This window comes from Cnephaeus nilssonii (assembly GCF_951640355.1).
Source record: "Cnephaeus nilssonii genome assembly, chromosome: 16".
Lineage (NCBI taxonomy): Eukaryota > Metazoa > Chordata > Mammalia > Chiroptera > Vespertilionidae > Cnephaeus > Cnephaeus nilssonii.
Window position 1 is genome coordinate 7,534,965 of NC_137087.1, and position 27,366 is coordinate 7,562,330.

The 27,366-nt window shown below is 39.2% G+C and overlaps 1 protein-coding gene across 1 annotated transcript in view; it reads left to right on the plus strand.

Moving 5' to 3' along the window:
• The window catches only part of ZFAND4 (zinc finger AN1-type containing 4), a 109,782-nt gene that overhangs the window by 69,447 nt on the left and 12,969 nt on the right, over positions 1 to 27,366 (plus strand). The window contains exons 6-8 of the mRNA XM_079793727.1: positions 68 to 215; positions 18,681 to 19,835; positions 21,358 to 21,412. Coding sequence (XP_079649853.1) covers positions 68 to 215; positions 18,681 to 19,835; positions 21,358 to 21,412 — 1,358 coding nt within the window. The remainder of the gene's footprint in view (positions 1 to 67; positions 216 to 18,680; positions 19,836 to 21,357; positions 21,413 to 27,366) is intronic.

Consider the following 27,366-nt stretch of genomic DNA (forward strand, 5'->3'; position numbering starts at 1 on the left):
TAGAGTATTTTTAGTCATTGGGCATGTATCAGGCACATAACAATGGTAATTATCGTTTTCTTCGCAGTGGTGGTTCAGTGTATAATTTGTATACTGATGAGGATGAAGAAATTGAGCCTTCTCCTTCTGGGCAACAGATAATTGAAAATTCAATAACTATGAATAAGATGAAGCTGCTGAAGGCTAAGATGGAGAACATGAATCTCAGCAAAAAGGTGAAGCTGTCAGCACTTGGCCAGGCCTTTCTCTAGTTTATCCCTGTAGGGCTCGCGTATTGATGTCTGCTGGGAATTGTGAAAAATTATTTATAAAATATTATTCATCTCAAGATTTTGGCCTCAGTAATTTATTGAGATGTTAAAAGTGATTAATTGTTTTGTATAGACTAGCAACAAATTTAATGTGATTATATTGCACTTAAAGTAATTAATGATTTTTAAATTGTCTAGTTCTAAAGGCGAGGATAATAATAGATAGCCTAATCTTAATCTTACAATTACTTTTAATGCTGCATTTATATTTACTTATTATGGAAATCTTTGTCTGGGTGTTGACAAAGACTATGCCTATGTTCAGCTTCACTAGATATTGTCAGTTTTCCAATGTGATTCCAAAGTAATTGCACCAATTTACATTTTGTCCCATAGTGAGTGAGACTTGCAGTTTTCATGCATTCTTATTAGTGTCTGGTATGGTCATCTTTTATTTTTGTCATTTTGGTTGATGTGTAGAGCCATCACATCACAGTTTTAATTTGCATTACTTGGACTAATGAGGTGGAGCTTCCTTCATATGTTTATTGAGTATTTTGATATCCTTTTTTGCAAACTGCCTTTTTAAATATTACCCATTTTTCTATTGAGTTGTATGTTTTTCGCTTATTGATTTTTTAGTTGTTAATCCTCACCCAAGGATATTTTCCCATTGATTTTTTTTTTTTTTTAGAGAGAGTGGAATACAGGGGGAGAGACAGAGGCAGAGAAACATCGATATGAGAGAGACACATCGATTGGTTGCTTCCCACATATGCCCTGACTAGGGCCGGGATTGAGCCTGCAACCGAGTACATGTACTTGACTGGAATCAAACACAGGACTCTTCAGTCCAAGGGCCGATGCTCTGTCCACTGAGCCAAATTAGCTAGGGCTGCTTATTGATTTTTTTTTGGAGATCTTTATGTATTCTAGATATAAGTCCTTTGTCTCAAATATAATATATGTGTGTATATATATATATATATATATATATATATATATATATGTATGTATATCTATACATATATATTTATATATATACTAGTGACCCGGTGCATGAAATTTGTGCACATTAAAAGGGAATTAATTAGAGGAAATATTTTATTATTGCTGTTTGCCCTTTCTCTATAATAGAAGTGTCAGAGATGAAAGAAAATTAATAAAATGTATATGAAAATCTTCCTCCTATCAGAGTCTGGGGCATGCCACAGGAACCAGAGTCAAGTCCCTGCCTACCCACATGCGCCTCAAAATCACGCTAGACCCAGACCTGGCCGCCCTCCCGTCCCCCCGCATTGGGCTAGATCCAGATCCAGCCGGCCGGCCCCACCCCCGTCAAGCCCCGCCGGGTGGGGAGCATGGCCTCAGGTTGCCTGGCCTGGTGCCGGGATGGGGGGCATGCCTTGAGGTCCCCCAGCCCGGCACCGGGGCAGGGGGCGCGGCCTGAGGTCCCCCGTCAAGCCCTGCTGGGTGGAGGCATGGCCTCAGGTCCCCTTGCCCGGTGCCAGGCTGGGGGACACAGCCTGAGGTCCCCTGGCCCGGCGCTGGGGCGGGGGTGCGGCCTGAGGTCCCCTGTCAAGTCCCACTGGGCAGGAGACGCAGCCTCATGTCCTATGGCCCAGCACTGGAGTGGGGGGTGTGGCCTGATGTCCCCTGGCCAGGTGCTGGGACGGGGGGTGTGACCTGAGGTCCCCCGTCAAGCCCTGCTGGGTGGGTGCTGCGGCCTGAGGTCCCTCAGCCTGGAGCCAGAGCAGGGGGCGTGGCCTGAGGTCCCCCGTCAAGTTCCGCTGGGCCGGGGATGCAGCTTGAGGTCCCCCATCAAGCCCTGCCAGGCGGGAGGCACGGCCTGAGGTTCCCCGGCCCGGCACTGGGGTGTGGGGCGTGACCTGAGGTCCCCTGTCAAGTCCCACCAGGTGGGGGGTGCAGTCTCAGGTCCCCTGCCCCGGCCCAGCACCACACAGCCTCAGGTCCCTGCTGATTGCTCGTTAAGGCTCATTAGGAGAACTCGGCCCCTGCTTTGGGCACAGCCATCTTGTGTTAAGGGATCCCCACCTCTGCTGTGGGTGCAGCCACCTTGTTATGGTGTGATGGTCAATTTGCATATTCCCTCTTTATTAGATAGGATAATCACCCCTCTGTTTCTTTGCTTTTCACTCTATTAATAGCTTATCCCATTTTCTTTATTGAACTATTATATGTACATACAATAAAACTCACAAGTCTTTAATGTACAGCTTGATGAATTTTTACATTAATATAAATTCATGTAGGAACAACTAAAATTAAAATGAACCTTCCTCTCCAATTTTCCTTATAACCTTTTCTAGTCAATACCTACCATTTCCATTTGTCACCATAAATTAGTTCTGCCTATTTTTGAACTTTGTATAAGTGAAATAATATGTTCCCTCTCTCCATTTTTTGGTCTTGTTTCTTTTGCTCAACCCATAATAGTTTTACAACTCATCGTGTTGTTGTATGCATGAGTTCAATCTTTTTTACTGCTGTGCACTATTCCACTGTAAGACTATATTTATGATTGTTTCTTCTCCTTTTGACAGACATTTGGGTTGTTTCTAGTTTTTGGCTTTTCAACAATAAAGCTGCTTTTGAACATTCTTATACATGTCTTTGGTGGCCATACACACGCTTCTTTGGGGCATGTACCTAGGAATTGTCTTATAGTCATGGGGTAGGTATATATGTAACTTTAGTTTCTGTGCCAAACCATTTTGCCAAGTGTCTGAATCAATTGACACTCCCATCAGCAACACTAGAGTTCTAGTTTGTACCACATCCTTAACACTTGATATTGTCAGTGTTTTTCATTTTAACCATTATGGGTTAAAATGAAACCCATTTTGGGTCAGTCTTTTTCATTTTAACCATTTTGGTGGGTGTGTCGTGATTTTCATTTACATTTCTCTGATGAGGAATAATGTTAAGTTTTTCATATGCTTATTGGCCATTAAGATACTGACTTTTGTACCAACTGTTATATAAATGCATCATATTTTAAAAAAATTATTGACTTGTCAGTACATGTTAGAGTCTTTTGCTCATTTTCTAAATTGGGTCGTCTACCTTTGCTTATTGTTTTTTATAGGCATTTTGATACTATGGATATAAGTTTTTTTGTCAGAAGTGTTATTTATACACAGTTTGCTCTTTTACTTTCTCATTCTTTTAGTAGGTAGTCTTTATTTTAATGTATGCTAACTTACCAGTTTTCCTTTTATGATTATCAATTTTTATAGCCTTTTAATAAAGTCTTTACCTTCCACAAGGTCTCGACATGCCTTGTGTTTTTCTTCAAAAGCTCTATGATTGTTCCTTTCTCACTTAGATTTACAATCCATTTGAAACAAAACCTTTTTTAAAATATAATATGAGGTAGGGTGGAGAAAAATTTCCCACAATCCTAAATGTTTATGCACCTAACAACTAAAGTTCAGAATATATGAAGCAAAAGCTACAAAGATAAATAGACAAATTCATAGTTATATTAGAATACTGAGGCCCAATGCACGAAATCTGTGCAAGGGGCTTGGCCCTCGCAGACGTGGCGGCTGCCTCAGCCCTCACAACCCCGGCTTCGTCTGGAAAGTTGTCCAGAAGGATGTCCGGAAGGTCGTTTGGCTGTCCGGTCTAATTAGCATATTATGCTTTTATTATTATAGAAGATTTCTACATTTCCACTCTCAGAAAATGGATAGAAAAGATAAACAATCAGAAAGGACACAAAAAGGCTTGACAATACCTCCTTGTCACAACTGACATTTAGAGAATACTCCACCTACTGGTAATGACAGCAGAATACACATTTTTAAAAAGTGCACTCAGAACATTTACTAAGATAAACTGTAAACATGCTAGCAAATAAGGCCCAATATTTTGAAAAGATTCAAATTACATAAAAATGCTTCCTTTTAAACTTTAATTGTTGACACTATTACAGATGTCCCTCATTTTCTTTTGCCCACCTCCACCCAGCAGCCACCCCTTCCTTCTGGCCATCACCACACCGTTATCTGGGTCTGAGTTCTTTAGCTAATTCCTTCACCTTCTTCCATCTAGTCCCGCTCCCACCTCCCCGTGACAGCTGTCAGTCTGTTCCATGTATCCATGCCCCTGTTTCTGTTTTGCTCATCAGTTTATTTTGTTCATTAGATTACGCATATAAGTGAGATCATATAGTATTTTTCTTCCTCTGACTTGCTTATTTCACTTAGCAAAATCCTCTCATACTACAACGAAATAAAATTAGGAGTCAGTAACAGAAAGATACCTGGAAAGTCTATTTTAGAATAACATATTTATAAATAACAAGTCAGAAGAAATTCACAAGTATGAAATCATTCTTACACTCTTAGAATGAACCACTCTTGGCTGTGAGGATTTTCCCTTTTTATGTCTTTAGATTTTACATTTTACTTACCAATGCATATGTTGATAGAGACTAGTGTTGTTTCTGCCTTTTGGCTGTTATAAATAATGTTATGAACATGGGTATATACTAGTAGATATGTCTTTGAGATCTCACTTTCAATTCTTTTGGATATATACCCAGAATTTCAGGATTATATGGAAATTCTATTTTTAATTTTTTGAGGAACTGTCATGCTGTTTTCCATATCAGTTGCACCATCTTACAATCCCACCAATGGTGTACAGGGATTCCAATTTCTCTTCATCATCACCAACACTTATTTTTTTGTTATTTTAGTAGCCATCCTAATCAGTATGAGGATCCTAATCTCATTGTAGTTTTGATTTGCATTTTTCTAATGATTAGTGATATTGATCATCTTTTCATGTGCTAGTTGGCCATTTGAATATCTTTTTTGTATAAATGTCTATTTAAGCCTTTTGTCCATCTTTTGCCCATTTCTGAATTGGGTTATATGTTTTAATTGTTGAGGTTTAAGAGTTCTACATATATTTTGGAGATTAACCTCTTATGAGACATAAGATTTGCAAATAATTTTTCCTATTTTGTAGGTTCCCTTTGTACTCTGATGGTAGTGTCTTTTGATGCACAGAACTTTCAAATTTTGATATAGTTAATTTATTTTTATTGCCCATGTTTTTGGTGTCAAATCAAAAGAAATTATTGCTGAATCCAGTGCCAGAACATGCAACCTGGATATGTACCCTGACTGAGAATCAAACCTACAACCTTTTGGTGTACTGGACAATGCTCTAACTAACTGAGCCACATCAGCCAGGGCTTCTCCTATGTTTTCTTCTAAGAGCTTTATAGTTTTAGGTCTTACATTTAGCTCTTTGATACATTTTAATTAATTAATTAATTAATTTATTTTTTGGTGTAAGTAAGGGTGCAACTTCACTCTTTTGTATGGGATATCTAGTTTTCCCAAATTGTTTTTTTAAAGAAACTGATCTTTCCCCATTGGTACCTTGTTGAAAATCATTTGACCATATATGTGAGGGTTTATTTATGGGTTCTCTATTCCATTGGTTGATAGGTCTGTCTTTATGCCATTACCACACTGTTTTTAAAAAAACATATTTTATTGATTTTTTACAGAGAGGAAGGGAGAGGGATAGAGAGTTAGAAACATCGATGAGAGAGAAACATCAACCAGCTGCCTCCTGTACACTCCCCACCAGGTAAGTGCCTGCAACCAAGGTACATGCCCTTGACCGGAATCGAACCTGGGACCCTTGAGTCCACAGGCCTATCCAGGCTCTATCCACTGAGCGAAATCGGTTAGGGCTACCACACTGTTTTGATTATTGTAGCTTTGTAGTAAGTTTTGAAATCGGGAAGTATGAGACACTTGTTCTTCTTTTTCAAGATTGTTTCAGCTATTTGGAGTCTCTTGCGATTCCACATGAGTTTTAGCATGGATTGTTCTATTTCTGCAAAAAATGCCATTGGGATTTTGGTAGGGATTACATTAAATCTGTATATCACTTTGACTCATGATTTATTTAGAAGTGGGCTCCTTAGTTTCCAAATATCTGAAATATTGAATACATTAAAAAACAACAACTATGTTTTAATTGATTTTAGAGAGCAAAAGGGAGAGGAAAAGAGAGATAGAAACATCAATGATGAGAGAGAATCATCAATTGGCCACCTCCCCCCTAGGCCCCCAACAAGGGATCAAGCCCCAACTGGAATAAAATCCTGAATTCCTGGTTCATAGGTCAACACTCAACCCACTGAGCCATGCCGGCCAGGCATAAAAGTGATTTTTACCACTTTCCCAAATCTTAGAACACTAGCTCCATTTTTTCATCCAAATACCTTTTGTATCATTGTCATGCATTTTAATTTTACATTTATTTTGAAACCCTCAAATTGTTTTATATTGCCAACATTATTATTTTTTCACTAATATTATTATGCAGATAATAATCATATTAATTATAACACCTATGTACACTTTCCCTAGATTCCCCAGTAAACATTTTTTCACATTTGCTTTCTCTCCTATTTTTTTTACCTGATCCATTTGGGAATTAGTTGCAGATGCCATAACATTTTACCCTAAATACTTTATTTAGTACTAGGGGCCCAATGCACGAAATTCATGCATGGGGGGGTGGGGCGCGTGTGTGTCCTTCAAACCAACCTGCACCCTCTGCAATCTGGGACCCCTCTCAGAATCCAGGATTGATGGCTCCCAACTGCTTGCCTGCCTGCCTGCCTGATTTCCCCTAACTGCTTCTGCTTGCCAGCCTGATCACCCCCTAACCACTCCCCTGCCAGCCTGTTTGATGCCTGACTGCTCCCCTGCCAGCCCATTGCCCCCAACTGTCCTCCTCTGCAGGCCTGGTCGCCCCTAACTGCCCTCCCCTGCCAGCCTGGTTGCCCCCAACTGCCCTCCCCTGCAGGCCTGATCGCCCCTAATTGCCCTCCCTTGCAGGCCTGGTTCCTCCCAACTGCCCTCCCCTGCTGGCCTGATCACCTACAACTGCCCTCCCCTGCTGGCCATTTTGTGGAGGCCATCTTGTGTCCACATGGGGACGGCCATCTTTGACCACATGGGGGCAGCCATCTTGTGTGTTGGAGTGATGGTCAATTTGCATATTACCTCTTTATTATATAGGATATATCACCCAAGGACAAGGGCCTTCTCCTACATAACCACTCTAGTTATCATACAAGTAACTTTTGTTGCTATACATTATGTTATCTGTATTCATATTTCTCCATGTCTCAGTAATGTAGTTGATAACATTTTGTTTTGTTTTTTGATTTTTGTTCTGTTTCCAATCTGGGATTGCATTTAGTTGTAATGTTTCTACAGAACTGTTTCTTAGTGTTTTTTGAACATTCATGTCAGATATTTTTGAAGAGTATAGGACAGTTGTTTTATAGAATATCTTCAATTTGAATTTGTCTAATTGTTTCATCATAATTAGATGCAGGTTAAACATTTTTGGCAGAATATTACAGAGGTCATGTATTCTCAGTGTAACATAACAGGAAGCACAAAATATCAATTTGTAGTAATTGAATTATTTTTTTAAAGAAAATTTGCTATTTGAGTTGATATTTTCCCTTATATCCAAGAGTTGTTTAAAGGAATTTAAAAATTTCTGGTGAGAGATACTTTTTAATTTTTCATTGTTTTTAATTTCTAGTTTTATTGCATGGCAATAAGAAAATGTTTATATTTCTGCTTAATAAATTTAATTATTTTTATCTAATATCACTCTTTATGAATATTATATGCATATTATAGAAGATAGTTCATTCTCTACCATCAGGGCAAAGTTTGATAGGTATCTATAATATGGACATTATTGATTGGTTGTTTAGGTCCTATATTTTCTTATGTTTTGTCAGCTTGATTTCTCTTGGAATGAGAATAGTGATACATGAAAGTCTATTATTAGAATTTCTGTTTCTCTTTTTATCTTCCATAATTTTTGCTTTAAGAAGGTGGTTGTGTGAATTGGTGCATAAATATTAATAAGTTTATATTTTTATTATACTGCTAATTCCAGATGTTATAAAGTGTTTTATCTCTGATTTTCAGTGTGACTTTTAAAAATATATTGTTTTATTGATTTCAGAGAGGAAGGGAGAGGGAGAGAGCGATAGAAACATCAATGATGAGAGAGAATCATTGATCAGCTTCCTCCTGCATGCCCCACACTGGGGATCAAGCCCACAACCCAAGCATGTGTCCTTGACCAGAATCGAACCTGGGACCCTTCAGTCCACAGGTTGACACTCTATCCACTGAGCCACGCCGGTCAGGCTGTGTGAATTATTTTGAATGCATGTGTGTATGTGCATGTTTGTGTGTGCATGTGTGTGTGTGTTTGTGTCTCATTGCAGAGATAGTGAAGAAAGGACTTAGGACTGTTTGTCCAGGTGAATTATCCTCCAAAATGCAGACTGCAACTTTCTTGATTTGTTTTGGTAACTTTGAACTTACCTCTGACTTTAGACTAACTCTCAGGGTCTGAAAAATAAAGACATTTCTAAGAATGAGGGAATTATTAGTGTAATTGCTGCTAGACCTGCATTAACTATCTGAACTGCATTGATTAATCACTACATCTTGACGGACGCAGGCTGAGGGGCGAGGACACGTGGTCTCCTTCCAGGGACTCTGGGGCAGAGCTGCTGTCGCTGCCGCCGCTTCCGCTGCCGCTTCAGGCTACCGAGGACACAGCTTGTGAATTTGCACGGGCCCTGTGGCATCCGCCCCAGCTTCAGGAACATGGGTGCAGTTTCCTGACTCTCTGCATAGTCCTCTTTTCTGTGTCCAGGGATTGTTCCACGGATTCACTGGGCAAAGGGAAAAGAGTTTCTTTTCCCACCGTTAAGTTTTTGGACCTGCTCTTATTTCTTCAGGAGAGAGAGAACTACATAACCAGACACCCGGAGAAGAGAGATCATGGGGAGACAAAGAAACAGCCCGCATATGAAAGAAAAGCAGGCATCACCAAAAAAGGTAGCAAACAAAATGGAGGCAAGCAACCTGTCAGAGAAAGATTCAGAGAAATGGTCATAAGTTGGATGAAAAGAATGGAAGACAAACTCGACAATATGTGTAAGAACCAAGAAGAAATGAAGAAGAACCAAGAAGAAATAAAAAATGACATCGCTGCTGTAAAGAACTCAATAGAAAGCATCAAGAGTAGACTAGAAGAAGCAGAGGACCACATCAGTGAGCTAGAAGACAGGGTAGGAAAAGATACCCAAGTAGAGCAGCTTCTAGAAAAAAAAAATTAAAAAGCAGGAGGAGAGCCTAAGAGAACTTTGGTACAACATGAAACAAAACAAAATCTGCATAATAGGGGTGGCAGAAGGGGAGGAAACGGAGCAAGAAATAGAAAACCTGTTTGAAGAAATAATGATAGAAAACTTCCCTGATATAGGGAGAAAAAACCCACACAAATCCAAGAAGCTCACAGAGTCCCAAGCAAAATGAACCCCAAAAGATCGATGCCAAGACACATTATAATTAAATTGGCAAACACCAACGACAAAGTAAGAATATTAAAAGCGGCCAGAGAGAGAGAGGAAGTTACCTACAAAGGATCCCCCATCAGGCTAGAGACTGATTTCTCAACAGAAACACATCAGGCCAGAAGGGAATGGAATGAAATATACAAAGTCATGCAAAGGAAGGGTCTGAATCCAAGAATACTGTACCCAGCAAGGCTATCAATCAAAACTGAAGGTGAAATCAGGAGCGTCACAGATAAAAAAGGACTAAGGGAGTTTATTACCACCAAACCAGCAATGCATGAAATGCTAAAGGGTCTGCTGTAAATAAAAAATAGGAAGCGCAGAAGGAACACAGGGGTAAAGAATAAAAATGGCGACACACAAGTACCTATCAATAATAACTTTAAATGTAAATGGATTAAATGCCCCAATCAAAAGACATAGGGTAATGGATTGGATAAGAAAACATGACCCATATATCTGCTGTCTACAAGAAACCCACCTCAGAAAAAAAGACGCACACAGACTGAGGGTGAAGGGATGGAAAAAGATTTTTCAGGCGAATGGAAATGAAAAAAAAGCTGGGGTAGCAATACTTATATCTGGCAAATTAGATCTCAAAATGAAGGACATAAAAAGAGATAAGGAAGGCCACTTCATAATACTAAAGGGAGCAATCCAACAAGATGAAATAACCCTGGTAAACATATACACACCCAATACAGGAGCACTCAAATACATAAAAAAACTCCTGGAGGATATCAATGGAGAGATTGACAGCAATACAGTCATAGTAGGAGACTTTAATACCCCACTATAACCATTGGACAAATCCACTAAACAAAAAAATCAGCAAAAAAATCAATCCTAAATGACTCACTAGACCAGATGGAATTAATTGACATCTTCAGAACATTTCACCCAAAAGCCACAGAATATACATTCTTCTCTAGTGTACATGGGTAATTTTCAAAGATAGACCATATATTGTGTCACAGGCAAAGTCTCTTCAAATTTAAGAAGATAGAAATCATAACAAGCATCTTCTCAGATCACAGTGGCATAAAACTGGAAATCAACTACAATAAAAACAATCCAAAAAAATCAAACACATGGAGACTAAATAGCATGCTATTAAACAATGACTGGGTTACCAGAGAGATCAAAGAAGAAATAAAAAACATCATGGCAACAAATGACAATGAAAACACAACAATCCAAAATCTATGGGATACAGCGAAAGCAGTCTTGAGAGGGAAGTTCATAGCTCTACAAGCCTACTGCAAAAAACAAGAAACAATGGTAATAAACTACCTAACCCTACAACTCAAAGAGTTAGAAAGAGAGCAACAAGAAAAGCCCGGTGTAAGCAGAAGGAAGGAAATAATAAAGATCAGAGCAGAGATAAACGACATTGAGACAAAAAAAAACACAATATAAAAAATCAACAAAACCAAGAGCTGGTTCTTTGAAAGAATAAACAAGATTGATGAACCTCTAGCCAGGCTCACCAAGAAGCAAAGAGAGAGGACCCTAATAAACAAAATCAGAAATGAAAAAGGAGAAATAACAACAGACCCCACTGAAATACAAAGGATTATTAAAAAATACTATGAACAACTCTATTCCAACAAACTGGACAACCTGGAGAAAATGGACATATTCCTAGAAAAATACAACCTTCCAAAAATCAATCAGGAAGAATCTAAACATCTCAATAGGCCAATAACTATGGAAGAAATTGAAGCAGTCATAAAAAAGCTTCCAGCAAACAAAAGCTCGGGGCCAGACGGCTTCACTGGGGAGTTTTACCAAACATTCAAGGAAGAACTAAAACCTATCCTCCTCAGACTATTTCAAAAAATTCAAGAGGAAGGAACACTTCCAAGCTCCTTCTATGAAGCCAGCATCACCCTAATACCAAAACCAGATAAAGACAACACAATGAAAGAGAATTACAGGCCAATATCCCTCATGAACATAGATGCCAAAATCCTCAACAAAATTCTAGGAAATCGGCTCCAGCAGTACATCAGAAAGATCATACACCATGACCAAGTAGGATTTATCCCAGGGATGCAAGGATGGTACAATATCCACAAATCAATAAACATGATACATCACATAAACAAATTGAGAGATAAAAATCACATAGTCATATCCATTGATGCAGAAAAAGCATTTGACAAAATCCAACACCCTTTCTTGATAAAAACTCTAAGCAAGGTGGGAATAGAAGGATCATACCTCAACATAATAAAAGCCATATATGACAAACCCACAGCCAACATCATACTCAATGGGAAAAAACTAAAACCATTTCCCGTAAGAACAGGAACAACATGGTATATGATAGTTGTGAGAGCTCTAGCTCTCTACCTTTCTGTCAAATGTCCTTCTTTTTTTTTTTTCAATTATAGTTGATTGAGGCTGGGGAGTGGTGACAGGGATGCCCACTCTCACCACTCCTGTTCGACATAGTACTGGAAATATTAGCCATTGCAATTAGATAAGAAGAAGAAATAAAAGGCATCCAAATTGGAAAAGAAGAAGTAAAGCTGTACTTATTTGCAGATGACATGATATTGTACATAAAAAATCTGAAAGACTCAATCAAAACACTATTAGACTTAATAAATGAATTTGGCAATGTAGCAGGATACAAAATTAACACCAAGAAATCTATGGCATTTCTATACACCAATAGTGAACTTACAGAAAGAGAGACTAAAAAAGAAACCCCATTTACCATCGCACCAAAAAAATTAAGATACCTAGGAATAAACTTAACTAAGGAGGTAAAAGACCTATACGCGGAAAACTACAGGACACTGAAAAAAGAGATAGAGGAAGACGTAAACAGATGGAAGAACATACCATGTTCATGGATTGGTAGAATCAACATCATTAAAATGTCCTTACTACCCAAAGCAATCTATAGATTTAATGCACTCCCCATTAAGATACCAATGGCATATTTCACAGACCTAGAAAGAACTCTCCAGAAATTCATCTGGAATAAAAAAAGACCCCGAATATCCACAGCAATCCTGAGAAAGAAGAACAAAGTAGGTGGGATCTCAATACCAGATTTCAAGCTGTATTACAAAGCCACTGTTCTCAAAACAGCCTGGTACTGGCACAAGAACAGACATATAGATCAATGGAATAGAATAGAGAACCCAGATATCAACCCAAACAACTATGCTCAATTAATATTTAACAAAGGAGGCATAAACATACAATGGAGTCAAGACAGTCTCTTCAATAAATGGTGTTGGGAAAATTGGACAGATACATGCAAAAACATGAAACTAGATCACCAACTTACACCATACACAAAAATAAACTCCAAATGAATAAAGGACTTAAACATAAGACGGGAAACCATAAAAATACTAGAGGAATCCACAGGCAGAGAAATCTCAGACATATGTCAAAGCAATTTCTTCACCGATACAGCTCCTAGGGCAATGGAAGCTAAAGAGAAAATAAACAAATGGGACTACATCAAAATAAAAAGCTTTTGCACAGCAAAAAGAAAACCAAAAACAAACAAACAAACAAAAAACAACAACAAGAAAGCCCACTGTATGGGAGAACATATTTGCAAATGTTATCACTGATAAAGGTTTAATCTCCAACATCTACAGGGAACGTATACAACTTAATAAAAGGAAGATAAATGATCCAATAAAAAAATGGGCAACAGACCTAAATAGAATCTTTTCGAAAGAAGACAGAAGGACGGCCAAGAGACATATGAAAACATGCTCAAAGTCACTAATTATCCGAGAGATGCAAATCAAAACGACAATGACGTACCATCTCACACCTGTCAGAATGTCTATCATCAACAAATCAACCAACAACAAGTGCTGGTGAGGATGCGGAGAAAAAGGAACCCTCGTGCACTGCTGGTGGGAATGCAGACTGGTGCAGCCACTGTGGAGAACAGTATGGAGTTTCCTCAACAAACTGAAAATGGAACTCCCATTTGACCCAGTAATCTCACTTCTAGGAATATATCCCAAGAAACGAGAAACACCAATCAGAAAGGATATATGCACCCCTATGTTCATAGCAGCACAATTCACCATAGCTAAGATTTAGAAACAGCCTAAATGCCCATCAGCAGATGAGTGGATTAGAAAACTATGGTACATCTACACAATGGAATACTATGCTGCCATAAAAAAGAAGGAATTCTTACCATTTGCAGCAGCATGGATGGACCTGGAGAGCATTATATTAAGTGAAATAAGCCAAGCAATGAAAGAAAAATACCACATGATCTCATTCATTTATGGAAAATAAAGAACATTATAATCTGATGAACAAAAAGATAGATACAGAGGCAGTAAAGCACCAAACAGACTGTCAAATTACAGCGGGAAGGCTGGGGAGTGCTGGGGAGGGGGCGGGGAAGAGATCAACCAAAGGACTTGTATGCATGCATATAAGCACAACCAATGGACACAAGACACTGGGGGCGGGGGTGGAATGAGGGCATGCGACAGGGGGTAGGGATGGCTGGGAATGGGAAAAAATGAGATCTATGTACTACTGTATGTAATACTTTAAACAATAAAAAAATTAAAAAATTTAAAAAATCAATGCATCTTTTTACTTGCACCATTTTCTTTCATTATTTATTATGTGCTGTCTCATGAATAATTAATAAAATAAGTATTTCCCCTATTTTATTGGTGATGATATTGAGATTGAGAGAGATGACCAGACTTGACCAAGATCCCTGGCTGGTATATGATAGTTGTGAGAGTTCTACCTCTCTACCTTTCTGTCAAATGTTCTTCTTCTTTTTTTTTCTTTCAATTACAGTTGATGAGCAATATTATATATTAGTTTCAGGTGTATAGCCCAGTGATTAGACATTTATGTAACTTACAAAGTGATCACCCAGTAACTCTAGTACCCATCTCACACCGTGCATAGTTATAATATTATTGACTATATTCCCTATGGTTTTTTTAAAAAATATATATTTTATTGATTTTTACAGAGAGGAAGGGAGAGTGATAGTTATAAACATTGATGAGAGAAGAACATCGATGAGCTGCCTCCTGCACACCCCCTACTGGGAATGTGCCTGCAACCAAGGTACATGCCTTTGACTGGAATTGAAACTGGGACCCTTCAGTCCTCAGGCCAACACTCTATCCACTGAGTCAAACCAGTTAGGGCTATATTCCCTATGGTTTATGTTAAATTCTCATGACTATTATATAAATAGCAATTTTCATTCTTTTCGTTGTTGTTGTTAATCCTCACCAGAGAATATTTTTTCCATTGACTTTTAGAAAGAGTGGAAAGGAGGGAGGAGAGGGAGGGAAAGAGAAACATTGGTGTGAGACTCATCATTGACTGCCTCCTGCACGTGCCCCAACCAGCTATGTGTCTTTACTGGGAATCGACCCCACAACCCTTCGGTACGTGGGCCGACACTCTATTTGTACTTCTTAATCCCTTCACCTTTTTCACCCACCCTCTCACCCCCCTTCTCATGTACAACTCTCAAAATATTTTCTGTATTTATGAGTCTATTTCTATTCTACTTGTTCATTCATTTTGATTTTTAGGTTTCACATATAAAAGTAAAATTATATGTCATTTGCCTTTCTCTGTCTGACTTATTTCACTTCCCACAATAACCTCTAGACCAGTGGTTTTCAACCTTTTTAATGCCGCGACCCTTTAATACAGTTCCTTATGTTGTGGTGACCCCCATCCATAAAATTATTTTCGTTGCTACTTCATAACTGTAATTTTGCTAGGAACAAATGACCCCTGTGAGCACCCTCTGGGAGAAAGCTGTCCCCGAGTTCCTGCCCGGATACCAGACAATCCCTTTGCTCCCTGTATGTGACTGGGTCTCCAGCAGCCTCCATGTCACTCAGCCACAATCCCCACTGGTTTTTACAGCTCAAAGTTATGGGGACTTCTCTTCCCAGCTCTGGAATCCTGGGGTGGAGGTCTAGTGTGGGATTGAGACCCTTTGCTCCTCATTGGCAGCCTCCACAGCGAAGATATCCCTCCCGATTAAGAAAGTGTGTGCCAGACCAGCCCCTTCCACGCCTCCGCCCTCCTACCAGTCTCCCTGTGCTCTCTTTTTTACTTCTCTAGTTGTAGGACTTCCATTCAGCCAGCTTTCAGGCAGTTCTGAATGATGGTTGTTCTGTATTTTAGTTGTAATTTTGATGTGGTTGTGGGAGGTGGCGAGTATGGGCCTTTACCTACTCTGCCATCTTGGTTCTCCCGTTTATTGATTTTAGAGAGAGAAAAAAAACACACACACATCAGCAGAGAAACATGGCCTGGTTTCCTCTTGACACGCCTTGGTGGGGGGATCGAACCCGCATTTCAGGTATATGCTCTGATTGGGAATCGAACCCGCAACCTTTTGGTGGACCGTATGATGCTCCAACCAACTGAGCTGCCCAGCTAGGGCCAAAAGTGAGGATTTTGTGTGGCAAAGTAAATTACTGATTTCAGTACACCCTCTTCTCTCTGCATAGTGAAATGCAGTGTTTTAAACCAATGGCACTGTTTATTGAAAGGTGGGGTTGGTGTGTTTACGATTTTGTGTGCCCTTTTGTGCGTGTAGGATTCTTTCTGTCACTTTCCTGCTGCCTTCTTTACCTTCACTGTCAAGTGCTAAATGGGTGCCTTTTCCTTTCCGCTCACCCCTTCTTGCTACAGAAGTGCCTTCTTGAAGCTATCTCCTCCGGTCTTGAACGTTTTAAGTCACTTTCTTTTTATTTCCTAGTAGCCTGTGTTTTAGTATCCTAGATATTACACCTGCTGCTTTCAGCATTTTTCATAATGAAGTGGGATTTCCTCTTTTTGGGTTTATTTTGTATTTGTTCCAGTAGCCCTAGTTTATCCACACCTGTTTTTCTCTCCTCCGTTTCCTTCCCCCTCCTTCCTCCTCCCTCTCTCCCCTCCTTCCCTCCTTTCTTTCTTCTGTTCTGTCTTGTTCCACACTCTCACCATAGGCATAGGCTTTGTAGATGAGTTTCCTGGATTTGAGTATTTTCCTACTTACAGGTAATTTTAAGTTAATTTTGTCTGTCGTTTAGTTTTGATGAAGGTATGGTTTATGGGTGATTTTATTTGCTTATGTTGTTGATCTGTATAGTTTTTTTGAGAATTCATGGAGAAATTCAGATTTAGGCAAGCACCATTGATCTCTACAGCCCTGAAGTCAACACCTGTATTTATTTGTTTATTTATTCCTCACTCGAAGACATGCTTATTGATTTTACAGAGAGGAGAAGAGGCAAAGAGAGAGAGAGAGAAACATCAATCTGTTGCCTTCTCATGTGCAACCTAAGTATGTGCCCTCCTGACCAGGAATCGAACCCACAACCTTTTGGTGTATGGTATCACGTTCTAACCAATTGAGCCACACCAGCCAGGCCACCTTCATTTTTGAAGAATATTTGTGCTGAGTATAGAATTGCAAATTTGCAAGACAATGGCCCTAGGATAAAAGTAGCGATAGGAGCCAGCATATCTTTCCAACATTCTTTTTTCTTGGGATTTTTAGCTCCTTACTTCTTGCCTCAAATGGTATCCACCGAATTATCTAGCCTTTCTTGTATCTCTAGGATGGAAGTATTGGTATGTCATCAGGTATTCCACTCCATCCGGATACTCATATCATCTTTAATTTTCAACTTTATCCATAACATTGTGAATTGTTGTGATACTTTTATTAAAATCTAAAACCTACTGTATCAGGGACTCATAGACACTCCCAGGTTGAATGGTTTGCTAGGAAGACTCATAAGACTAGCATATAGTTGTATTCATGGCTAAGATTTATTACAGGGAAAGGGTACAAAGCAAAACCGGCAAAGGGAAAAGGGAAACTAGGCACAAGCTTTCCAGATCCTTTCCTGGTGGAGTCTCATGGGATTCACTTAATTCCTCTATCAGTCAGTTTTGTCAGCACATGTAGAATGTTTTCTACTAGGGAGGCACATTAGAGACTCTGTGCTCAGGTGTTTTATTAGAGGCTGTTTATGTTCCTAGCATATTCCCAAACTACACACTCCCAGAAGAAAAGCTGGTGTTTGGCATAAACCATATTGTTTGCAAAAACTGGTTAAGCACAATGAGCCACTCTTATCATTCAGGGTGGTGGGAACCCTCTTCAATACAAGTTCCCAGAACCAGCCAAGGACCAGCATTGCAAACAGGGCTTTTCAAGGATAGCAGTTTAGTTCTGTTAACTCTTTTCTGCAATACCTACCTTGCCAACCACTTACTCATCTTACTAGTAAGAGTTGCTTGGGATCTAAAATAGGTCAGCAATGTCATTTAATATAATAAAAGGCTAATATGCAAATCGACCAAATGGTGGAATGACCAGTCGCTATGACATGCACTGACCACCAGGGGGCAGATGCTCAATGCAAGAGCTGCCCCCTGGTGGTCAGTGCTCTCCCACAGGGGGAGCACCACTCAGCCAGAAGCCCTGAGCCAGGCTCACAGCTGGCAAGCACAGCAGCGGTGGTGGGAGCCTCTCCCGCTTCTGCGGCAGTGCTAAGGATGAGTGGGGGAGCAGGCCTAAGCCGTCAGTCGGTCATCCCTCAAGGGCTCCCAGACTGTGAGAGGGCGCAGGCCGGGCTGAGGCCCCCTGAGTGCACAATTTTGTGCACTGGGCCTCTAGTATCTAATATAATCAATGATGTTTCTTTACAGCAAAAGTCTGATAATTAGAAGTGAGAAAATAAAATTATTCTCAGAAAATTATACTTAATGAAGATAGCAAAATTCTTTTCCACCATAAGCTTAATATTTTAAATTAAGGTAATCAAAATGCCAATGTGTTACAGCAAATCACATTTCCTTCCTTCATTAATTTCTATTAATGGGCACATGAAATGAATTATATAAATGGATAATACAATGAATTCATGTAAAGGAATTATATATTCACTCTTTTCTTTTAGCCTAAGAAAGCTGTCAAGGTAAAACCTCGCCCACCTGTAGCTCCTCGATCTTCTAGTAGTTCCACGGCAGCTACTCGGCACAGATTGTTACGAGTTCTCCCCCACATTGGGCAGTCTTGTTTACCTTCTCCTGGGAATGCTTGTCTGCCGGAAACATCCAGCAATGCAATTTCAAGTTTGACAGCCCTGCCCCCTGCTGATAGACCCATATCATCTATGACTGGTGATTTCCTGAAGGAAGATGCTAACTGGGAGAGTAACACACTGCCTCATTCCAATGGTAGCACCAAACTGTCACCTCAGATAACCCATGTGGAGTTGGAAAATGACAAAGAGTTTGCTGATTCTGTGCTCCATCTTGGACCATCCCTGCCGAGGCGGACAAAGCACTTTTCAGGAAATTTGTCACCTAATAATGAGGATGACACTGTTTTATTTCCAGCTTCTGAAGAGTGTGTAACTGAAAAATCACTTCTACCTGAAGTGGGTTCGTTTCCTTTGTTTTCAGAAGGAAATATTGATGAACAGAGCAGTGGCTTAGAAGGCACACGGAAGGTAAATCCTGACAAAGGGTTGAAAGCTACAGAGCAGCATCTTAAACATGTTGCAAGAATGTTGAGTGGTGAATCAGTAGAGACTACAGTTCTCAACAACCGTGAATTAAGTCCTCACAAGAGCAGACTCTTGTCACCTCTTCACTGTTCTACACCAATGTCACTCCATCATTCTCTGGTGAAGCCACAGAGACAGTCGAAATGTTTTGAGTCTCGAAATCTCCAGTCTTCTGCTTCACAAAATGTGCTCCGGTCATTGGATGTTCGAAATATAACTGACTCTTCTTTCTCTAGGACTACTCGCTTTCGAGCTGTGAAAGTTGATTCACCTGGGAAAAGATCTGATATTATTTCTAAAGTTGAGGCTCGGGATATCACAGAAATGGCTAACAAGGCTTCCAAAGAGCCTGTCGGTTGTGTAAATAATATAGGTTTTCTTGCTTCGCTGGCCCGGAGCGCAAGCAGAGACGGGTTACAGAGCACGCGTGGGGTAGGTAGGCTTCGGACCTCTGGAATTGGGCTGTCTACAAACCTCCAGCATTTTCAGGAAGAATGCATTAGGAAAAGTTCTCCCCAGTTAGAATCTACAGATTTTTATCTAGTAAGTATATGCTTTTCAATATGTTCTAGTAGTTGTCCTTGTAATGATTCAACATATTTAAAGTTTATTTTTTGTTTACATAAATAAGGAGGCCTAAGGTTGACTTCTTTTAATAGTTTCTTTACTTCGTAGAAAATCTTTTTGATAGGTGATTTTCAAATAATTTTTTAGTCCTAAATTGCAAACTGTAACATTAAAATAATTTTGTGTAGACAACTTATTACAGTAGTTCCCCCCCCAACCCCCCCCCCACCCCAAGGTGTGGGGGATATGTTTCAATACCTGCAGTGGATATCTGAAACCATGATAATACCAAACTCTATATATACTATGTTTTTCCTATACATACATATTTGTGATAAAGTTTAATTTATAAATTAGGCACAGTAAGATATTAATAACAATGACTAATAAAATAGAACTATTATAACAATACTAGAGGCCCAGTGCATGATTGAATCATGCACGTGTAGGGTCCCCTACACGCTTTCGCTTTCAATCACGGGATGCTGGGTGCCTGTCCGCTGGTGCACCAGGCGCCGGAGGCTTCTGAAAGGCCTGGTGCCTGAGCGGACAGGCACCCAGCTCCCACGCTTTTGCTTTCGATCACTGGTGCACCAGGCCTTTCAGAAGCCTCAGGCGTGGCGGAGGCTTCTGAAAGGCCTGCAGCCTGAGCGGACAGGCACCCAGCTCCCACACTTTTGATGGTCCGCGCAACGGGACATCAGCTCACTTCCCCAGAGGCCCCTTCTGTGCCGCAGCATAGATATGGCGCAGACGCTGAGCTCATGCCGCTGCTGGCGACGCAGCTCAGCGTCCCGCCGGCCCAATCAGCTACCCCGGCCACCCCGAGTCCCGCCCCCCCGCGCCTCCTGGCCAATCATGGGCATAGCGAAGGTACGGTCAATTTGCATATTTGTCTATTATTAGGTAGGATACTATAATAAAAGTTATGTGAACATGATTTTTCTCTCTCTTAAAATATTTTATTGTATCGGGCTCACCCTTCTTCTACTTGTGATAATGTGAGATGATATAATGCCCACATGAGATCAACTAAGTTTGGATATTCTGGACAAAATGATGATTCACATCCTGGGCAGGATAGAGTGAGATTTCTGCTACTCATGCAATTTAAAATTTATGAATTGTTTATTTCTGGAATTTTCCATTTAATATTTTTAGACTAAATATTGGTTAACTTTAGGTAACTGAAACTGGCAAGCAAAACCATGGATGGGGGGAATACTGTATTTTTAAATGCTGTTTTTATTAATTTTTCCCCAAATGAGAACTTTTATCTGAGCCATTAAATTATACTCTTTTAAACATAAGTAATTAGTACAATATTGCTGGATGTGAGAATCAGGTTCCAAGTTAATTTAATTAAAATTCAGTTAGATAATTTTAAATGAAAGTCCAACAGCATTTTTGTAATAAAGTACAAGAATTCCATGCTTGGTGATCTTTAATTCTGTTCTCCATTAATTCACACCATAGATGTTTTCTGTTTTAATTGTAGTCTGCCCGTGGTATTGGAATGAGTGGAAATAATGCAGCAGCAGGTAAAAGAGTAGGTAAGCTATAGATAATTTTAAAAATAATGTAAGACTAATAACCATATCATTATGCATATTGTTGAATTTCAAAAAATGCTAAGAACCTTCTCTGTAGTGTGTGCAGAGTAAACTTCCCAAACTTTGTTCCACTTAAGAAAATGACTATGAGAACTGACTGTAGGACATATTTGACAAATAAAACTAAAATGAAATTTAGATGTCTGAGGCCTGGGAAGGAATATGGTCTATGTGAAAAGAAAAGATGAGTGAAGAATTAACATGTAGTTCCCAATGCTCCCAGGCACTGGCCACTTTAGAGCCATGCTGGGCTGCAGGGTGGGTTTTGACAAAGTACCCTAGAAAGTCGTTTCTTAACGTTATCATGATCCAATATCAAGGTTGGTATAAGAGTTCCTTTTGCTGAACTGGATAAAAGAAAAGGACCATTTCTAGGACCAGCCCTTTCCAAGGAATAGTAGCAGACCTGACTATAGCATTAGCACCCCATTGTGCCAGTAACACCTTAAAGGCTCACCAACCAGTCCTCTTTCCAAGGCAGCTGTTACTGTCATCATTTTTTGTGTTTTAATACTCAGACTAGGATAGGAAACTCATTACAAAGATATACCGCCCTTATAGCCCCAAGGTTCCAAAGGATATTTTGTATATTATAGTTGTTATATAAGTTTTATGTCTTTTTTTTCTTTTTGTTAATCCCACCTGAGGATATTTTTTCCATTAATTTTTTTAGAGAGAGTGGAAGGGAGGGAAGGAGGGGGAAAGAGAGAGAGAGAAAGAGAGAAAGAGATTGGTTGCCTCCTGAAGATGCTTTGACTGGGGCCAGGGATGAAACCTGTAACCCAAGTATTCACCCTTGATTGAGCCCTTGACCAGGAATTGAACCTGACACCCTTTGGTGCCTGGGCTAATTCTCCAACCACTGTGCAACACTGGCCAAAGAGAGTTTTATGTCTTTAAAGAGATCCTTAGGGTTTCTTTTTCACTATATAAAACCCAAGGTCCTAAAGTCTTATATCCACTTCTTTTTTAAGAATTTTTTATTGTGGTAAAGTGCACATGACAAAATTTACTGTTTTAGTCATGTTAAATGTCTAATTCAGTGGCGGTAAGTACATTCACATTGTTGGGCAACCCTTGCCACCATCTACCTCAAGAATTCTTTTTATCTTGAAAAGCTGAAACACTGAACTCATTAAATACTACCTCATTTACCCCTTTCCCGAGCCCCTGGAAACCATCATTCTATTTTCTGTTTCTATAATTTTAACTACCCTACCTACTGCATATAAGTGAAATTATACAGTAGTAGTTATTTTGAATCTGGCTTACTTCACTTAGCATAATGTCATGGTTCATCCATGTCGTAGCATGTGTCAGAATCTCCATACTTTTTAAGGCTAAATAATATTCCCTTGTATATACATAAAACATTTTGCTTATCTGTGCATCTGTGGGTGGACACTTGTGTTGAGTTCACATTTTAGCTATTATGAATAATGCTGCTATGAACATGAGTATACAGATATCCTTTGAGACCCTGCTTTCAATTCTTTTGAGCATATACGTAGAAGTGGAATTGCTGGATCTTATGGTAATTCTATATTTAATTTTTTGAGGAACCACCATACTGTTTTCTTTCTTTTTTATAAATACTTTTCTTATTTTTAAATTACAGTTAACATACAAGTTATTCAGGTGTACAACATAGTGATTAGACATTTATGTAGTTTACAAAGTGACTGCCCGATAAATCTAGTACCCATTTTACACCATAAATAATTATTACAATATTATTGATCATATTCCCTATTCTATAGTTACAATGATATGACTGTTTTGTAACTACCAATTTGTACTTCTTTTATTTATTTTATTTTTCAATATATATTTTTATTGATTTCGGAGAGGAAGGGAGAAGGAGAAATAGATAGAAACATCAATGATGAGAGAGAATCATTGATTGGCTGACTCCTGCATGCCCTCTACTGGGAATTGAGCCTGCAACCTGGGCATGTGTTCTTGACCAGAATCGAACCTGGGACCCTTTAGTCTGCAGGCTGACACTCTATCCACTGAGCCAAACTGGCTAGGGCTGTACTTCTTTTAAATCATTTTTAAAATTAAAATAATTTAAATAACAGTTTACATTCAATATTATTCTATATTAGTTTCAGGTATACAGCATAGTGCTTAGATAATCATATACTTTACAAAGTGGTTGTCCTGATATTTCAAGTATCCATTTGGCCCCATACAGAGTTATTACAATATTATTGACTCTGCTGTAATTTACAACCCTGTGACTGTTACATAACTACCAACTTCTACTTCTTTTTTTCTTAATCCTCACCCGAGAACATCATATTGATTTTAGAGAGAGGATAAAGGGGAGAGAAAGAGAGAAAGAAACATGGACTGGTTGCCTCCCATACGTGACCCAAATGGGATCAAACTCACAACAGGAATTAAATCCACAACCTTTCAGTGTACGGGATTATGCTCCAACCAACTGAGCCACACTAGCCAGGGCCCAATTTGTACTTCTTAATCTCTTCATCTTTTTACTCAACTATCCCAATCCCACTATCCTCTTGGCAATCATTACTCTGTTCTCTGTATCTATGATTCTGTTTCTATTTTGTTTGTTCGTTTATTTTGTTCTTTAGATTCCACTATAAGTGAAGTCCTACAGTATGATTTTTAAATTTTAGTTTTTAATCCCTTCACCTTCTTTTATCCATATCCAAACTCCCTCCCCTCTGACAGCTGTCAATCTGTTCCATGTATCCATGCCTCTGTTTCTGTTTTGTTTGTCAGCTTATTTTGTTCATTAGATTCCACATATGAGTGAGATCATATGGTATTTGTCCTTCTCTGACTGGCTTATTTTACTTAGCAAAATAATCTCCAGGTCCATCTATGCTGTTGCAAAAGGTAAGATTCCTTTTTTTCCATGGCCAAGTAGTATTCCATTATGTAAATATTCCACAGCTTTTTTATCTGCTCATCTACTGATGGGCACTTGGGCTGCTTCCAGATCCTAGTTATCCTATATAATAAAAGGCTAATATGCAAATTGTCCCCTCAGGAGTTCAACTGACTGGGAGTTCAACCACTTGCTATGACGTGCGCTGACCACCAGGGGGTGGCACGGAACGAAGGAAGGCCCCAACTGGCAGCCAGGGGAAGGAAGGCCCCGATCGGCCTTGATCGCCAGCCAGGCCTAGGGATCCTGCCCATGCATGAATTTTGTGCACCGGGCCTCTAGTTGTAAATAATGCTGCTATGAACATAGGGGTGCATATATTCTTCCTGATTGGTGTTTTAGGCTTCTTAGGATATATTTCTAGAAGTGGGGTCACTGGGTCAAATGGCAGTCCCATTTTTAATTTTTCTTTTTTTTGAGGAAACTCCACACTGTTTTCCATAGTGGTTGTACCAGTCTGCATTCCCGCCAGCAGTGCACTAGGGTTCTCTTTTCTCCACATCCTGGCCAACACTGTTGTTTGTTGATTTATTGATGGCAGCCATTCTGACAGGTGTGAGGTGGTATCTCATTGTCATTTTAGTTTGCATCTCTCCGATAATTAGTGATGTTGAGCATTTTTTCATATGTCTCTTGGCCATTTGCATATCCTCTTTGGAGAAGTATCTATTCAGGTCCTCTGCCCACTTTTTAATTGGATTGTTTGTTTTTTGAGTGCTGAGCTGTCCGAATTCTTTATAAATTTTGGATATTAGCCCTAGCCGGTTTGGCTCAGTGGACAGAGCATCGGACTGCGGACTGAAGGGTCCTGGGTTTGATTCTGGTCAAGGGCACATGCCTGGTTGAGGGCAAAATCCCCTGTAGGGGTGTGCAGGAGGCAGCTGAAAAATGATTCTATCATCATTGATGTTTTTATCTCTCCCTCTCCCTTCCTATCTAAAATCAATAAAAATATATTAAAAAACAAACAAAAAACCTCAATATTAAGAAAAAATAATAAATTTTGGATATTAACCTCTATAAAATGTATCATTGGTGAATATGTTCTACCATTCTAGAAGTGGGGTCACTGGGTCAAATGGCAGTCCCATTTTTAATTTTTCTTTTTTTTGAGGAAACTCCACACTGTTTTCCATAGTGGTTGTACCAGTCTGCATTCCCGCCAGCAGTGCACTAGGGTTCTCTTTTCTCCACATCCTGGGTTGTCTTTTTAATTTGTTGTTGGTTCCATTTGCTATGCAAAAACTTTTAGTTTGATGTAGTCCCATTTGTTTATTTTTTCTTTTGTTTCCCTTGCCTGGGAAAATATACTAGAAAAAAATATTGCTAAGACAAATGTCTGAGATTGTACTGTAATTTTTTCTTCTAGGATTTTTATGGTTTCAAAACTAATATTTTTTATATACTTAGGGGCTCCTATGTTGGGTGCATGTATGTTTACAAGGGTTATAGCTTCGTGTTGGCTTGAACCCTTTAGTATTGTGTAGTGACAATCTTTGCCTCTTGTTATAGCCATGTTTTGAAGCCTATTTTGTCTGACATAAGTATTGCTACCTTAGCTTTTTTTTCATTTCCATTTTCACAGAACATTGTTTTCCAACACTTCACTTTCAGTTTATGTGTATCTTTTGCTTTGAGGTGGGTCTCTTGTACACAGCACATATATGGGTCATATTTTCTTATCCATTCTGCTACCCTATATCTTCTGATTGGAGCATTTAATCCATTTACATTTAAGATTATTATTGATAGGTACTTATTTATTGCCATTTTGTTCTTTATATCTATGTTCCCCTCTCTCTTTCTTCTTCTTAAAGCAGGCTTTTTAACAATGTTTGCAATACCGATTTTAATAGAATGAACTCATTTACTTTTTTTTTTTTTGGTCTGGAAAGCTCTTTATTTCTTCTTTAATTTTAAAAGATTGCCTTGGTGGATAGAGTTGTCTTGGTTGTAGGTCATTGGTTTTCATCGCTTTGAATATTTCATGTCAGTGCCTTCTGGCTTGAAGTGTTTCTGTTGAGAAATCAGCTGAGAGCCTTATGGGAGCTCCCTTGTAGGTAACTAAGTATCTCTCCCTTGCTGCTTTTAAGATTCTCTCTTTGGAAAAAAAAAAAAAGATTCTCTCTTTGTCTTTAACCTTTGCCATTTTAATTATATGATGTGTCTTGGTGTAGGTCTGTTTTTGTTTATCTTGACTAGGAGACACTGTGCTTCCTGAACTTTGTATGACTTTTTCTTTCATTAGGTTGGGTAAATTTTCAGCCATTATTTCTTCAAATAAGTTTTCAATCATTTGCTCACCCTCTCCTCCTTCTGGTACACCTATAATACGGATGTTGTTACCCTTGATGTTGTCCCAGAGGTCCCTTAGACTCTCCTCATTTTTGTAATTCGCTTTTCTTTTTGATCCTCTGCTTGGGTGCTTACTGTTATCTTGTCTTCTAAATCACTGATTTGATTCTCTGCTTCACCTAAGTGCTGTTGATTCCATCTTGTGTATATTTCATTTCAGATATTGTATTTTTAATTTCTGACTGTTTTTTATGGTTCCTATGTCCTTTTTCATGTTTACCTTCTCTTTGTTTAAGTTCTCACTGAAATCATTCATTCTTCCCTTAAGATCCTTGAGAATCCTTATAACCATTATTTTAGACTCTGCATCTGATATCTTGGTTGTTTCCATTTAATTTAATTCCTTTTCTGGGGATTTCTCTTGTTCTTTCATTTGGGGCATATTTCTTTGTCTCTCCATTGTGTGTCTCTGTGTACGTCAAATCTTATTTCTTGAACATCTCCCATCTCAAACAGTTTGGTTCTCTACCAAGTTGTTCACAGAAAAAAATGTCTCAGTTGTTGAATCAAACTTCGAGTTTCGACCTGATAACCCTTTCATGCTGATACCTCAGCATGACAGAAAGTGTCTCTTAGACAACAAACAAAGGAGAGAATGCTCTTGTTGCTG